This window comes from Heterodontus francisci, chromosome 7 (assembly GCF_036365525.1).
Source record: "Heterodontus francisci isolate sHetFra1 chromosome 7, sHetFra1.hap1, whole genome shotgun sequence".
Taxonomy (NCBI): domain Eukaryota; kingdom Metazoa; phylum Chordata; class Chondrichthyes; order Heterodontiformes; family Heterodontidae; genus Heterodontus; species Heterodontus francisci.
The window spans coordinates 68,663,382-68,680,432 of NC_090377.1; the positions used below are offsets into that span (position 1 = coordinate 68,663,382).

At 45.0% G+C, this 17,051-nt stretch overlaps 1 protein-coding gene across 2 annotated transcripts in view; it reads left to right on the forward strand.

The window, feature by feature from the left end:
• Positions 1 to 771: 771 nt before the first annotated feature.
• The window catches only part of umps (uridine monophosphate synthetase), a 41,486-nt gene continuing 25,206 nt past the window's right edge, over positions 772 to 17,051 (forward strand). For both annotated transcript variants that reach the window (XM_068035345.1, XM_068035344.1), the window contains exons 1-2: positions 772 to 948; positions 3,145 to 3,298. In XM_068035345.1, coding sequence (XP_067891446.1) covers positions 814 to 948; positions 3,145 to 3,298 — 289 coding nt within the window. In that variant the 5' untranslated portion in view covers positions 772 to 813. The remainder of the gene's footprint in view (positions 949 to 3,144; positions 3,299 to 17,051) is intronic.

Here is a 17,051-nt window from a genome sequence, read left to right on the forward strand (position 1 = left end):
TCATGGAGCAAAGTCAAATGGTATGTTAATGGTGTGGTGAAAGACAAAGCATTAGTACAGGTCAATTTACTGATTAGGCACTGTACAGCCTGCAGGACTGAACATTGAATTCAATAATTTCAGAGCATGATAAGCCCCCCTTTTTATTTTTAGTTATTTTTTTATTTTTTCTTAGTTTATTTTAATTTAGTTTGTTTCTACTGTGCCTATCCACTGTTTTTTCATGTTTGTGTTTGGGGCCAAGGCTGTTAAGTTTTCTGTCAATTAACACCCTCTCTGTACTAACAATTTGTCTTTCACCACACCATTAACATACCATTTGCCTTTGCTCCATGACCTTCTGGTCAGTTATTCTCTGTGACCTTGTCCTATCAACACCTCTTTTGTAATAAAAACAAGAAATGCTGGAAATACTCAGCAGGTCTGGCAGCATCTGTGGAGAGAGAAGCAGAGTTAACGTTCCAGGTCAGTGACCCTTCTTCAGAACGGGTCTCTTTTGTTATCTCTTGCCCCACCCCCGCTATACTTGCTTAATCGTTTACATTTCTAATATTTGCCAGTTCTGATGAAGGGTCACTGACCTGAAATGTTAACTCTGCTTCTCTCCACAGATGCTGCCAGACCTGCAGAGTATTTCCAGCATTTCTTGTTTTTATTTCAGATTTGCAGTATTTTGCTTTTAAATTCATCTTGCAGTTCGTCTTTGAATGTGAAGGAACCCGCACAGCGCGCAGAGAGGGTGTGGCGCGCAGGCGCAGAGAGGACACGGCGCGGTGTGGCGCGCAGGCGCAGGGGAGGTTTGATTTGGGCAGCATGGAGTTACTGGTGTCCGAGTTGTATGGAGTTCGGGCGGTAAAGTTCGGCAGCTTTGTGCTAAAAAGTGGAATATCGTCGCCCGTTTATTTCGACTTGAGGGTCATTGTGTCCCATCCGATTCTAATGAACCAGGTATAATTTCCAGCGCGCATCGTTGGTGTATGATTGCTTAGGCCCAAGCCACCTCCTCTTAGTGGAGTTATGACTATTAATTTGGGTTTAACTGGCGGTTGGGTAGGTCCTGGCCTTTGTGGAGCGGCACCTATTTGCTGCTCCCAGTGGTGCCACTCTCAGTTAGGATCTGTAGTACTGTAGATTTCCTGAGATAAGTCCTGATTGAAGGACTGAAGCATTGCTACTGGGAGAAGGAGCTGCAGGTCAATCCAGTGCACTCCTACTGATAATTCTGTTTAAATTGCCCCACAAATCTAGCAATTTCTACTGGTGGGGTTTTTCAGACATTTCTACAGGAATAGTGCTCACCTCTCATCTGTGACCCTATACCTGGTATGGGAATGGAAGGATAGTTCATCATGGCAAACAATATTCTGCTTTTCATTGCTTTAAAGTTATAATGTAAATGCTACCTTTATCAATATGGACCATTCATTAGTTGCAAAAAATTGGACTCTAAATGTTCTGAATCTGGCTGCATTATCAGTATTTCTCCTGTGACTGACTGCTGGGTGTGAATGTGTAAACAGTTACAACAAAGGCTGTAGGCCCGAATAACACGCCAGCTGAAGTGCTGAAGACTTGTGCTTTAGAACTAGCCACACCTCTGCCAAGCTGTTATGTTTCAGTTACAACACTGGGATCTACCCAAAAAAGTGGGAAATTGCTCAGGTATGGTCTGTCCACAAAAAGCAGGACAATTCCAACCGGCAGTTATTGCCCTATCAGTCTGTTCTCGATCATCAGCAAAGTGATGGAAAGTGTCGCCAACAGTGCTATCAAGTGGCAATAACCTGCTCTCCAGTGCTTTCTTAGGTTCTGCCAGGGTTACTCAGCTCCAGACCTCATTACAGCCTTCGTCCAAACGTTGACAAAAGAGCTGAATTCCAGAGTTGAGGTGAGATTGTCTGTCCTTGACAGTAAGGCAACATTTGACTGACTGTGGCACCAAGGAGCTCTAGTAAAATTGAAATCAAGGGGAATGAGGAGGAAAATTCTCCATCTGGTTTGAGTCACATCTAGCACAAGGAAGATGTTTTTGGCTGTTGGAGGCTAATCATCTCAGCCCCAGGACATCGCTGCAGTCATTCCTCAGGGCAGTGCCCTAGGCCCAACCATCTGCAGCTGCTTCATCAATGGCCTTCTCTCCATCATAAGTTCAGAAGTGGGGATACTCACTAATGATCGCAAAGTGTTGTTCCATTTGCAACTCCAAATGACAGTCCATGCCGGATGCAGGTCAGATGCTGGGAATTCTGCAGCAAGTAACTCACCTCTGGACTTCCCAAAGCCTCTCCATCATCTACGAGACACAAGTCTGGAGTTTGATGAAATACTCCCCACTTGCCTGAATGAGTACAGCTCCAACAACACTCAAGAAGCTTGACACCATCTAAGTCTGCAGCCAAGTAATCCTGGCAGAACCTAAGAAAGCACTGGAGAGTGGGTTATTGTTGCTTGATAGCACTGTTGTCGACATCTTCCATCACTTTGCTGATGATCGAGTAGACTGATGGGGCGATAATTGCCAGATTAGAATTGTCCTGCTTTTTGTGGACAGGCCATACCTGAGCCACCCCATCCATCACCTTAAACATTCACTCCCTCCACCACTGGCACATCCTGGCTACATTGTGTACTACCTACAAGATTCACTGCAGCAACTTGCCAAGGCTTTGACAGCGCCGCCCAAACCCACGGTCTCTATCACCTAAAAGGGCAAGAGCAGCGGCTGCATGGGAACACTGTCACCTCCAAGTTATCCACTATCGTGACTTGGAAATATATGGCTGTTCCTTCCTCGTTGCTGGGTCAAAAAACTGTAACTCCCTGCCTAAAGCACTAGGGGAGTACCTTTATTACACAGACTGCAGTAGTTCAAAAGGACAGCTCACCACCACTTCTCAAAGGGCAATTAGAGATGGGCAATAAATGCTGGCTTTTCCAGCAAAGCCCACATCACATGATTGAATAATAAAAGTCCTGCATCCTGTTTTGGTATTGTCTATAAACTTGACTGTTTTGCTTCCAATAATCATTAAGACATACACATCTAAATTCTGGCTTTGTGACCCTGTTAAAAATGTACTACGGCTCCTAAATGTCTGCTAATTCAGTAATTACAGTTGACAAATTAATTTTTTTTTCTTACAGATTTCAGATCTCCTGTGGCAAACTGCAAACAATGCTGGAATCAAATGTAATTCTGTTTGTGGGGTTCCATACACTGCTTTACCTCTTGCAACCATTATCTGTTCTTCCAATGGAATCCCCATGCTTATTCGTCGAAAGGAGGCAAAGGATTATGGTAAACTCACATTATAGCACAGTTGGTACTGCCTATTATTCTGATCAATGCTGAAGTTTAACAATTTCAGGACTGTTAATGTTCCATGTAGTAACTGGTTAAAAGTTGAATGCTTCATATGATCTAAAGGTTTGGTAATTAAATTATTTTGCATTTGAATCTTATAGTGGAATATTTTTAGTGTCGTAACAGTGCAATATAAAACAAAACGTTTCAGATTATTCCAATGTATTACTTGCTGTAAATGGTCATATGGATTGTATGTAGCTCTGCAAAAACACAACATAAAATAGTGAGTCAAGTTGTCGTTTTTCACAATGTAGTTTGTTATCTTCATTTTTTCAATCAAAACTATTTGATGAGATCTTGAAATACAAAGGGAGAGGGGAAATTTACTTTGAGTACCTCAACCAGTAAGATTTATTTGTATATTCCAACAAGTCAACTGTGGGGCGGCACAGTGACGCAGTTGGGGCAGCACAGTGGCGCAGTGGTCAGCTCCAGCGACCCGGGTTCAATTCTGGGTACTGCCTGTGTGGAGTTTGCAAGTTCTCCCTGTGACCGCATGGGTTTCCGCCGGGCTCCGGTTTCCTCAAACAGCCAAAGACTTGCAGATTGATAGGGAAATTGGCCATTGTAAATTGCCCCTAGTGTAGGTAGGTAGTAGAAGAATTGAGGGAAGGTGGGGATGTGGTAGGGAATATGGGATTAATGTAGGATTAGTATAAATGGGTGGTTGTTGGTCAGCACAGACTCAGTGGGCCAAAGGGCCTGTTTCAGTGCTGTATCTCTAAATAAGTAAATAATAAATAGAAGAATGAAATGTTTTAGGTGCTGCTTTCACAAAGTACATTCTCTGTACAATACTGTTCCTTGGAATGTTTTGTGATAACTGGATATCATTACTAAGTGATTCCCAGCCTTTTCAGAGAATTTTGCAATTTTTAAATGTTTACCATATGTTCACAACATACTGCTCATTCTATATTCACCTGTTTGCATGGATACAGTTTTAATTTCCAGCATTGATGGACTAAATATGAAGAAAGTTAATGTGAATAAATGCAGGAGATTTTTTTCTGTTCATATTGTGTCCCATTCTGGTAATCCACACTTTAGGAAGGATGTGAGGGTCCTTGAGAGGGTGCAGAGGAAATTTACTAGAATGGTTTCAGGGATGAGGCATTTTAGCTACAAGGTTAGGTTGGAAAAGCTGAGGTTGTTCTTGGAGCAAAAGAGATTTGATAGAGGTGTACAACATTATGACGGGTTTAGATAAGGTGACAAAGAAAGCTGTTCTCATTAGCTGATGGTATAACCAGGAGGCACAGATTTAAAGTTTTGGACAAGAGATGCAGTGAGGGATGTGAGGAAGAACTCTTCTACACAGCAAGTGGTAATGACCTGGAACGCGTTGCTTACGAGGGTGGTGGAAGTAGAGACAATGAATGATTTCAGAAGGAAATTGGATGGGCACTTGGCAGAAATAAATTTGCAGGACAGAGGAAATAGGGAATGGGACTAATTGGATTGCTCTACAGAGAGCCAGCACGAACTTGATGGGCTGAATGGCCTCCTGTGCCATAATGACTCTGATGCTATAATGAGCTGTAAACCCCTCTTGGTGCAAATATATGGATAGTAGAAATGCCTGTTGGTCAAACTTTTTTAAAAATTTGTTGATAGGACGTGGGCAACGCTGGCAAGGCCAGCATTATTGGTCTTGAGAAGGTGGTGGTGAGCTGCTGCCTTGAACCACTGCAGTCCTTGTGGTGTAGGTACACCAAAAGTGCTTTTCGGGCGGGAGATCCAGGATTTGACCCAGCGACAGTGAAGGGACAACAACATATTTCCATGTTAGGATGGTGTATGACTTAGAGGGGAACTTGCAGATGGTGGTGATTCCGTGCGCCTGCTGTCTTTGTTCTTCTAGGTGATAGAGGTCATGGGTTTGAAGGTGTTGTCCAAGAAGGCTTGGCGAGTTGCTGCAGTGTATCTTGTAGATAGTACACACTGTTGCCACTGTGCACCAGTGGGGGAGGGAGTGAATTGTTAAGGTGGTGGATTGGGTGCCAGTCAAGTGGCCTGCTTTGTCCTGGATGGTGTTGAGCTTCTTGAGTGTTGTTGGAGCTGCACTCAGCCAGGCAAATGGGGAGTATTGCATTATGTTTCTGACTTGTGCCTTGTAGATGGTAGATAGGTTTTGGGGAGTCAGGAGGTGAATTTCTGCCACAGAATTCCCAGCTCTTGCAGCCACAGTATTTCTGTGGCCAGTCCAGTTAAGTTCCTGGTCAATGGCAACTCCCAGGATGTTGATGGTTTTTCTCTTGCTTTTGTTTTTGGATGGCAGCTGTTCTGCCATTCACACCCCCTCTAGACACATCTTTTGTTTCTTTACTTGTCCCAATCACACTTCCCTTGGCCCTGCGCCACCAACTCTTTGTCATTTAATCTCTCCTCTCTTCCATCCTATCACAGACCTTCCCTTTTGTTCTTTTTCCACCCTCCTCCCTTTCACTTGCTTAAAACCTATTACATTTTCAACTATTCCCAGTTCTGATGGAAGGTCATCGACCTGAAATGTTAACTCTGTTTCACTGTGCACAGATGCTCTCTGACCTGCTGAGTATTTCCTGCATTTTATGTTTTTATTTTCAGATTTCCAGCATCCACAGTATTTTGCTTTTATATTAGGGAGATCTTGGGGTCTTTAATGGGTGGGATGCAGATAAAATAGGAACATGCGATTCTTAGCTTTGCAACATAAAGGCATTAAGTATAAAAACTAGGCAGTGATGCTGAAATTGTAAGTGTTAGTATTGCATTCAGTTTTGGATGCCCTTCAGTAGAATATCATCACTAATGAGAGTTAGTATTCAAAGAACAAAGAAAATTACAGCACAGGAACAGGCCCTTCGGCCCTCCAAGCCTACGCCGATCCAAATCCTCTATCTAAGGGTCTGTATCTCTTTACTTCCTGCCCATTCATGTATCTGTCTAGATACATCTTAAAAGACGCTATCATGCCCGCGTCTACCACCTCCGCTGGCAACGCGTTCCAGGCACCCATCACCCTCTGCGTAAAGAACTTTCCACCCATATCCCCCCTAAACTTTTCCCCTTTCAGTTTGAACTCGTGTCCCCTTGTAATTGAATCCCCCACTCTGGGAAAAAGCTTCTTGCTATCCACCCTGTCTATACCTCTCATGATTTTGTACACCTCAATCAGGTCCTCCCTCAACCTCCGTCTTTCTAATGAAAATAATCCTAATCTACTCAACCTCTCTTCATAGCTAGCGCCCTCCATACCAGGCAACATCCTGGTGAACCTCCTCTGCACCCTCTCCAAAGCATCCACATCCTTTTGGTAATGTGGCGACCAGAACTGCACGCAGTATTCCAAATGTGGCCGAACCAAAGTCCTTACAACTGTAACATGACCTGCCAACTCTTGTACTCAATACCCCGTCCGATGAAGGAAAGCATGCCGTATGCCTTCTTGACCACTTTATTCACCTGCGTTGCCACCTTCAGGGAACAATGGACCTGAACACCCAAATAGAACATAGAACATTACAGCGCAGTACAGGCCCTTCAGCCCTCGATGTTGCGCCGACCTGTGAAACCATCTGACCTACACTATTCCATTTTCATCCATATGTCTATCCAATGACCACTTAAATGCCCTTAAAGTTGGCGAGTCTACTACTGTTGCAGGCAGGGCGTTCCACGCCCCTACTACTCTCTGTGTAAAGAAACTACCTCTGACATCTGTCCGATATCTGTCACCCCTCAACTTGAAGCTATGTCCCCTCATGTTTGCCATCACCATCCGAGGAAAAAGGCTCTCACTATCCACCCTGTCCAACCCTCTGATTATCTTATATGTCTCTATTAAGTCACCTCTTCTCCTCCTTCTCTCTAACGAAAACAACCTCAAGTCCCTCAGCCTTTCCTCGTAAGACCTTCCCTCCATACCAGGCAACATCCTAGTAAATCTCCTCTGCACCTTTTCCAAAGCTTCCACATCCTTCCTGTAATGCGGTGACCAGAACTGCACGCAATACTCCAGGTGCGGACGCACAAGAGTTCTGTACAGCTGCAGCATGACCTCGTGGCTGCTAAACTCGATCCCCCTACTAATAAAAGCTAACACACCATATGCTTTCTTAACAGCTCTATTAACCTGGGTGGCAACTTTCAGGGATTTATGTACCTGGACACCAAGATCTCTCTGCTCATCTACACTACCAAGAATCTTCCCATTAGCCCAGTATTCTGCAATCCTTTTACTCCTTCCGAAGTGAATCACCTCACACTTTTCCGCATTAAACTCCATTTGCCATCTCTCAGCCCAGCTCTGCAGCCTATCTATGTCCCTCTGTACCCTGCAACATCCTTCGGCACTATCCACAACTCCACCGACCTTCGTGTCATCCACAAATTTACTAACCCACCCTTCTACACCCTCATCCAGGTCATTTATAAAAATGACAAACAGCAGTGGCCCCAAAACAGATCCTTGCGGTACACCACTAGAAACTATACTCCAGGATGAACATTTACCATCAACCACCACCCTCTGTCTTCTTTCAGCTAGCCAATTTCTGATCCAAAGCACTAATTCACCTTCAATCCCATACTTCTGTATTTTCTGCAATAGCCTACCGTGGGGAACTTTATCAAACGCCTTACTAAAATCCATATAGACCACATCCACGGCTTTACCCTCATCCACCTGTTTGGTCACCTTGTCAAAAAACTCAATAAGGTTTGTGAGGCACGACCTACCCTTCACAAAACCGTGCTGACTATCTCTAATGAACTTATTCTTTTCAAGATGATTATAAATCCTATCTCTTATAACCTTTTCCAACATTTTACCCACAACCGAAGTAAGGCTCACAGGTCTATAATTACCAGGGCTGTCTCTACTCCCCTTCTTGAACAAGGGGACAACATTTGCTATCCTCCAGTCTTCCGGCACTATTCCTGTCGACAATGACGACATAAAAATCAAGGACAAAGGCTCTGCAATCTCCTCCCTGGCTTCCCAGAGAATCCTAGGATAAATCCCATCTGGCCCAGGGGACTTATCTATTTTCACACTTTCCAAAATTGCTAACAACTCCTCCTTGTGAACCTCAATCCCATCTAGCCTAGTAGTCTGTATCTCAGTATTCTCCTCAACAACATTATCTTTCTCCACTGTAAATACTGACGAAAAATATTCATTTAACACTTCCCCTATCTCCTCCAATTCCACACACAACTTCCCACTACTATCCTTGATTGGCCCTAACCTATCTCTAGTCATTCTTTTATTCCTGATATACCTATAGAAAGCCTTAGGGTTTTTTTTGATCCTATCCGCCAATGACTTCTCGTGTCCTCTCCTTCCTCTTCTTATCTCTCCCTTTAGATCCTTCCTGGCTAGCTTGTAACTCTCAAGCGCCCTAACTGAGCCTTCACGTCTCATCCTAACATAAGCCGCCTTCTTCCTCTTGACAAGCTCTTCAACTTCTTTAGTCAACCACGGCTCCCTCGCTCGACAACTTCCTCCCTGCCTGACAGGTACATACTTATCAAGGATACGCAGTAGCTGCTCCTTGAATAAGCTCCACATTTCGATTGTGCCCATCCCCTGCAGTTTCCTTCCCCATCCTACGCATCCTAAATCTTGCCTAATCGCATCATAATTTCCTTTCCCCCAGCTATAATTCTTGCCCTGCTGTATATGCCTGTCCCTGCCCATCGCTAAGGTAAACCTAACCGAATTGTGATGACTATCACCAAAGTGCTCACCAACTTCTAAATCTAACACCTGGCCGGGTTCATTACCCAGTACCAAATCCAATGTGGCATCGCCCCTGGTTGGCCTGTCTACATACTGTGTCAGAAAACCCTCCTGCACACACTGGACAAAAACAGACCAATCTAAAGTACTCGAACTATAGTATTTCCAGTCAATATTTGGAAAGTTAAAGTCCCCCATAACCACTACCCTGTTACTCTCGCTCCTGTCAAGAATCATCTTTGCTATCCTTTCCTCTACATCTCTGGAACTATTTGGAGGTCTATAGAAAACTCCCAACAGGGTGACCTCTCCTCTCCTGTTTCTAACCTCGGCCCAGACTACCTCTGTAGACGAGTCCTCAAACGTCCTTTCTGCCGCTGTAATACTTTCCTTGATTAACAATGCCACACCCCCCCCCTCTTTTCCCATCTTCTCTGTTCTTAGTGAAACATCTAAATCCCGGAACCCGCAACATCCATTCCTGTCCCTGCTCTACCCATGTCTCTGAAATGGCCACAACATCGAGATCCCAGGTACCAACCCATGCTGCAAGCTCACCCACCTTATTCCGGATGCTCCTGGCGTTGAAGTAGACACATTTTAAACCAAGCTCTTGCTTGCCAGTGCCCTCTTGTGTCCTTATAACCTTATCCCTGACCTCACTACTCTCAACATCCTGCACACTGGAACTACAATTTAGGTTCCCATCCCCCTGCTGAATTCGTTTAAACCCCCCCGAAGAGCACTAGCAAATCTCCCCCCCAGGATATTGGTACCCCTCTGGTTCAGGTGAAGACCATCCTGTTTGTAGAGGTCCCACCTACCCCAGAAAGAGCCCCAATTATTCAGGAAACCAAAACCCTCCCTGCTGCACCATCCCTGCAGCCACGTGTTCAACTCCTCTCTCTCCCTATTCCTCGCTTCGCTAGCACGTGGCACGGGCAACAACCCAGAGATAACAACTCTGTTTGTTCTCGCTCTAAGCTTCCACCCTAGCTCCCTGAATTTCTGCCTTAAATCACCATCTGTCTTCCTACCTATGTCGTTGGTGCCTATGTGTACCACGACTTGGGGCTGCTCCCCCTCCCCCTTTAGGATCCCAAAAACACGATTTCTCTGTACATCAATTTTCCCCAGGACTTTTCCATTTACTGTATAGTTCACTCTTGAATTGGATCTTCCAAAATGCATCACCTCGCATTTTCCCTGATTGAACTCCATCTGCCATTTCTCTGCCCAACCCTCCAGTCTATCTATATTCTGCTGTATTCTCTGACAGTCCCCTTCACTATCTGCTACTCCACCAATCTTAGTGTTGTCTGCAAACTTGCTAATCAGACCACCTATACTTTTCCTCCAAATCATTTATGTATATCACAAACAACAGTGGTCCCAGCATGGAACCCTGTGGAACACCACTGGTCACACGTCTCCATTTTGAGAAACTCCCTTCCACTGCTACTCTCTGTCTCCTGTTGCCCAGCCAGTTCTTTATCCATCTAGCTAGTACACCTTGGACCCCATGCGCCTTCACTTTCTCCATCAGCCTACCATGGGGAACCTTATCAAACGCCTTACTGAAGTCCATGTATACGACATCTACAGCCCTTCCCTCATCAATCAAGTTTGTCACTTCCTCAAAGAATTCTATTAAGTTGGTAAGACATGACCTTCCCTGCACATAACCATGTTGCCTATCACTGATAAGCCCATTTTCTTCCAAGTGGGAATAGATCCTATCCCTCAGTATCTTCTCCAGCAGCTTCCCTGCCACTGACGTCAGGCTCACCGGTCTATAATTACCTGGATTATCCCTGCTACCCTTCTTAAACAAGGGGACAACATTAGCAATTCTCCAGTCCTCCGGGACCTCACCCGTGTTTAAGGATGTTGCAAAGATATCTGTTAAGGCCCCAACTATTTCCTCTCTCGCTTCCCTCGATAACCTGGGATAGATCCCATCCGGACCTGGGGACTTGTCCACCTTAATGCCTTTTAGAATACCCAACACTTCCTCCCTCCTTCTGCCGACTTGACCTAGAGTAATCAAACATCTGTCCCTAACCTCAACATCCGTCATGTCCCTCTCCTCGGTGAATACCGATGCAAAGTACTCGTTTAGAATCTCACCCATTTTCTCTGACTCCGCGCATAACTTTCCTCCTTTGTCCTTGAGTGGGCCAATCCTTTCTCTAGTTACCCTCTTGCTCCTTATATATGAATAAAAGGCTTTGGGATTTTCCTTAACCCTGTTTGCTAAAGATATTTCATGACCCCTTTTAGCCCTCTTAATTCCTCGTTTCAGATTGCGCCTACAATCCCGATATTCTTTCAAAGCTTCGTCTTTCTTCAGCCGCCTAGACCTTATGTATGCTTCCTTTTTCCTCTTAGCTAGTCTCACAATTTCACCTGTCATCCATGGTTCCCTAATCTTGCCATTTCTATCCCTCATTTTCACAGGAACATGTCTCTCCTGCACGCTAATCAACCTCTCTTTAAAAGCCTCCCACATATCAAATGTGGATTTACCTTCAAACAGCTGCTCCCAATCTACATTCCCCAGCTCCTGCCGAATTTTGGTATAGTTGGCCTTCCCGCAATTTAGCACTCTTCCTTTAGGACCACTCTCGTCTTTGTCCATGAGTATTCTAAAACTTATGGAATTGTGATCACTATTCCCAAAGTAGTCCCCTACTGAAACGTCAACCACCTGGCCCGGCTCATTCCCCAACACCAGGTCCAGTATGGCCCCTTCCCGAGTTGGACTATTTACATACTGCTCTAGAAAACCCTCCTGGATGCTCCTTACAAATTCTGCTCCATCTAGACCTCTAACATTAAGTGAATCCCAGTCAATGTTGGGAAAATTAAAATCTCCTATCACCACCACCCTGTTGCTCCTACATCTTTCCATAATCTGTTTACATATTTGTACCTCTATCTTACGCTCGCTGTTGGGAGGCCTGTAGTACAGCCCCAACATTGTTATCGCACCCTTCCTATTTCTGAGTTCTGCCCATATTGCCTCACAGCTCGAGTCCTCCATAGTGCCTTCCTTCAGCACAGCTGTGATATCCTCTTTGACCAGTAATGCAACTCCTCCACCCCTTTTACCTCCCTCTCTATCCCGCCTGAAGCATCGGTATCCTGGGATATTTAGTTGCCAATCATGCCCTTCCCTTAACCGAGTCTCAGTAATAGCAATAACATCATACTCCCAGGTACTAATCCAAGCCCTAAGTTCATCTGCCTTACCTACTACACTTCTTGCATTAAAACAAATACACCTCAGACCACCAGTCCCTTTGCTTTCATCATCTGCTCCCTGCCTACTCTTTCCCTTAGTCACGCTGACTTCATTATCTAGTTCCTTACAGGCTTTAGTTACTACCTCCTTACTCTCCACTGACCTCATTTGGTTCCCATCCCCCTGCCACATTAGTTTAAACCCTCCCCAACAGCGTTAGCAAAAGCACCCCCAAGGACATTGGTTCCAGTCCGGCCCAGGTGTAGACCGTCCAATTTGTAATCGTCCCACCTCCCCCAGAACCGGTCCCAATGTCCCAAAAATCTGAACCCCTCCCTCCTGCACCATCTCTCAAGCCATGCATTCATCCTGACTATTCTTTCATTTCTACTCTGACTATCATGTGGCACTGGTAGCAATCCTGAGATTACTACCTCTGAGGTCCTACTTTTTAACTTGGCTCCTAACTCCCTAAATTCTGCTTGTCGGACCTCATTCCGTTTTTTACCTATATCATTGGTGCCTATGTGCACAACGACAACTGGCTGTTCACCCTCCCCCTTCAGAATGTTCTGCAGCCGATCTGAGACATCCCTGACCCGTGCACCTGGGAGGCAACATACCATTCGGGAGTCTCGTTTTCGACCACAGAACCGCCTATCTACTCCCCTTACAATCGAATCCCCTATGACTATAGCCCTTCCACTCTTCTTCCCGCCCTTCTGAACAGCAGAGCCAGCCACGGTGCCATGAACCTGGCTACTGCTGCCTTCCCCTGGTGAGCCATCTCCCTCAACAGTATCCAAAACGGTATACCTGTTGTGGAGGGAGATGACCGCAGGGGACACCTGCGCTGCCTTCCTGCTCTTTCTCTGCCTTTTGGTCACCCATTCCCTTTCTCCCTCAGCAATCCTAATCTGCGGTGTGACCAATTCACTAAACGTGCTATCCACTACCTCCTCAGCATCGCGGATGCTCCAAAGTGAGTCCATCCGCAGCTCCAGAGCCGTCATGCGGTCTAACAAGAGCTGCAGCTGGACACACTTCCTGCACGTGAAGGATTCAGAAACGGCCCAAATATATAGGGTTTTACTTACCCAGCAGCCCCCTGGTCTCCGCCGAAAACAAAAAGAAATTAAGTTTACTTTAAACTGACCTTCCCAGCTGCTCACTCGCTCGCACTCTCTGCTCCCGAAAAAGCTGCTGCAATGCAGCAATTCGGTAGAAATGCTCTCAATTTTTCCCCCACTGGAACAGAGAAGATTAAAGAGGGATCTAAGAGAGGTTTTCAAAATTAGAAAATGCTTTGAGGGGACAAAAATAGTGAAACATTACGTCCATCGGTTGGCAGCAAGGGTTTATGGACATCAGGATTATTATTTAAAGGGGGAAGTTAAGACATTCTTTCTGTACTGTTCTCTTTAACGATGGAATGGTTTGTTGCAAGTGGCCATTGAGGCAACGTATATAACTATTTAAAGAATTAGATTAAGTATTTGAAAGAAAGAAAATGAAAGGATGCAGAGAAAGTGCTTGGGAATGGGATTAAAGTTAACAGAACCAATTAAAGAGCTAGCACTGATCCAGCCATCATGGGCTAAAAGGCTTTTCCTATAGTATATTGTGATTGTAGATAATTTCTAAACTAACAGCATAATACTTTGGTCTCTTGTATTGCCTCCTTCCTGTCTTTTATTGACAACCAGGACATATCTCTCTTAAATAAAAGCAAAATACTGTGGATGCTGGAAATCTGAAATAAAAACAGAAAATGCTGGAAATACACAGCAGGTCTGGCAACATCTTATTTTTTTTTTGTTTTGAGATACAGCACTGAAACAGGCCCTTCGGCCCACCGAGTCTGTGCCAACCATCAACCACCCATTTATACTAATCCTACACTAATCCCATATTCTTACCACATCCCCACCTTCTCTATATTCCTCTACCTATACTAGGGGCAATTTATAATGGCCAATTTACCTATCAACCTGCAAGTCTTTGGCTGTGGGAGGAAACCGGAGCATCCGGCGAAAACCCACGCGGTTCACAGGGAGAACTTGCAAACTCTGCACAGGCAGTACCCAGAATTGAACCCGGGTCACTGGAGCTGTGAGGCTGCGGTGCTAACCACTGTGCCACCCAGTGGAGAGAGAAACAGAGTTAACGTTTCAGGAATAACCTTTCGTCAGAACTGGCAAAGGTTAGAAATGTAATTTGAGCAAGTGAGAGGTGGCAGGGGTAGGGGGTGGGGAACAAAAGGGAAGGTCTGTGATAGGGCAGAGGGCAGGAGAGATTAAATGACAAAGATGTCCTGGAACAAAGGGCAAAGGGAGTAGTAATAGCTGTAGTAAAAGACAAAGCATTTGTCCAGTGAGAGTGTTAATGGCAGAATAATAAACGGCTCTGTCCAAAAGAAAACACATGAAAAACAAGTTGAAGACTGGTGCATGGTTAAAAAAAAAAAGCAACCAAAGTGGCAGTCATGGTCTGAAGTTGTTGAACTCAATGTTAAGACCAGAGGGCTGTAGGATGCCTAATTGGAAGATGAGGTGCTGTTTCTCGAGCTTGTGTTGAGCTTCACTGGAACACTGCAGCAGGCCAAGGACAGAAATGTGGGCATGAAAGCAGACTGGTGAATTAAAATGGCAAGCAACTGGAAGCTCGGGTCATGCTTACGTACCGAGTGAAGGTATTCCACAAAGTGGTCACCCAATCTGCGTTTGGTCTCCCCAATGCAGAAATACATTATACTAAATTGAAAGAAGTACAAGTAAATCACTGCTTCACCTGGAATGGTAAGGAGAGAGGAGGTAATAGGGCAGGTGTTACACCTCCTGCGATTGCATGGGAAGGGGACAAGGTGTTGGGGGTAATCGAGGAATGGATCCGAGTGTCACGGAGTGAAGGGTCCTTTCGAAATGCTGACAGAGAGGGGAGAGGAAGATGTGCTTGGTGGTGGCATCACACTGGAGGTGCTAGAAATGGCGGAGGATGTTCCTTTGGATGTGGAGGCTGGAGGGGTGGACAGTGAGGGCAAGGGGAACCTTCTCGTGGTTCTGTGAGGGAGGGAAGGGGTGAGGACAGAAGTACAGAAAATGGGTCGAACACAGTTGAGAGTCCTGTCAAGCACGTTAGGGGAGTCCTCGGTTGAGGAAAAAGGAAGACGTGTCAGAAGAGCTGTTGTGAAAGGTTGCATCGTTAGAACAGATGCGACGGAGACAGAGAAGCTGAGAATGGAATGGAGTCCTTACAGGAGGAATTGTAGTCAAGGTAGCTGTGGGAGTTGGTGGGCTTATAATGAATATTAGTAGACAGCCGATCCCCAGAATTGGAGGCAGAGAAGTCGAGGAAGGGAAGTGTCAGAATGAACCATGTGAAGGTAACAATGGTGGAAATTGGAAGGAAAGTTTGTGAAGTTTTCCAGTTCGGGGTGAAAGCAGTAAACGACACCGATATAGTCATCAATATGCTGGAAAAAGAGTTGGGGGAAGGGGCCTGAATAGGACCTAATCGCCACCATGCATATGTAATCTGAATTCCCTCCGTCTTCTTTTTCCCTTTCTTTGCTTTTGGGGTCCTTTCCTGTGATTCTGTCATGGCACCATTAATTTCTCCCCCCCTCTGATACTTTGATTTGTGCTCCCGCCACCCAAAACCGATCACTACTCCTCCGTCCTCCTACTGCCATTCCAGACTTCTATTTCCGTTTTGGATAAGGTTGTAGCTATCCTTTGCCTTGCTCAGAATTCTCTGGAAGTCTCACTAAGGAACTTGTCACACCTCCTTGAAAGCAGAAACCCCAGCTGCTATGTCCTTCTGTCTCTCTCTCCCCAACCTTCCTAACCCAGTGCACCTACTGGAGACTAATTTCGCCAACCTTGTTAGAACATAGGTAATAGGAGCAGGAGTAGGCCATGCGACCCATCGAGCTGGCTCAGCCATTCAAATGATCATGGCTGACCATCTACCTCCACGCCATTTTTCCCCACTATCCCTCAGTGTCAGTATCCAGAAATCTAATGATTTCTGTCTAGAATATGCTGAATGATTGCGCTTTCACAGCCTCTGGGGTAGAAAATTCCAAAGATTCACCAACCTCTGAGTAAAGAAATTCCTCCTAATCTCAGTCTTAAATGGCCTGCCCCTATTAGCAGCAATGCTCATTTCATTAAAAAAAACCTCCTGTTTTATGATCCTACACACTTACATATTCCACTTCTGACTCCTCCCTCTTGGCAATGGGCTTAATAGGGATATTTATTGCAAGCCTACTAATGCCACAATTACCTAGATAGCATTTCTTCCCACCCTGCTTCATTGCTGCTAAGGAAATTAAGGAAACTATTCAATTTAATCTTTTGATCAAAGGTATACTGATCATTGTGTAAGTGAAACAAGTTATTTGAACTCTGCTGCCGAAAGATGGAGGGAATATAGGATGCCACCAGCTTTTTGAAAAGAGTAGGATAAATCAAGAGGTAGTGATAAGTAACACCAAACTTGATTTTTAAAAACCTGTGGATTGTGTACGTGTGCTGCTTGAGTGTATTTTGTGGAACTACATGGGTCATATATAAAGTTTAAATAAAGTTTCCCATTAATTTGCACACACCACAATCCATAGTACTGACGCTCCTTGGGGTTCTGACTTACAGTTTGTTTGCCAGTGGAAGCAACAAAGCTAAGAATGGTCCATTCCAAACATT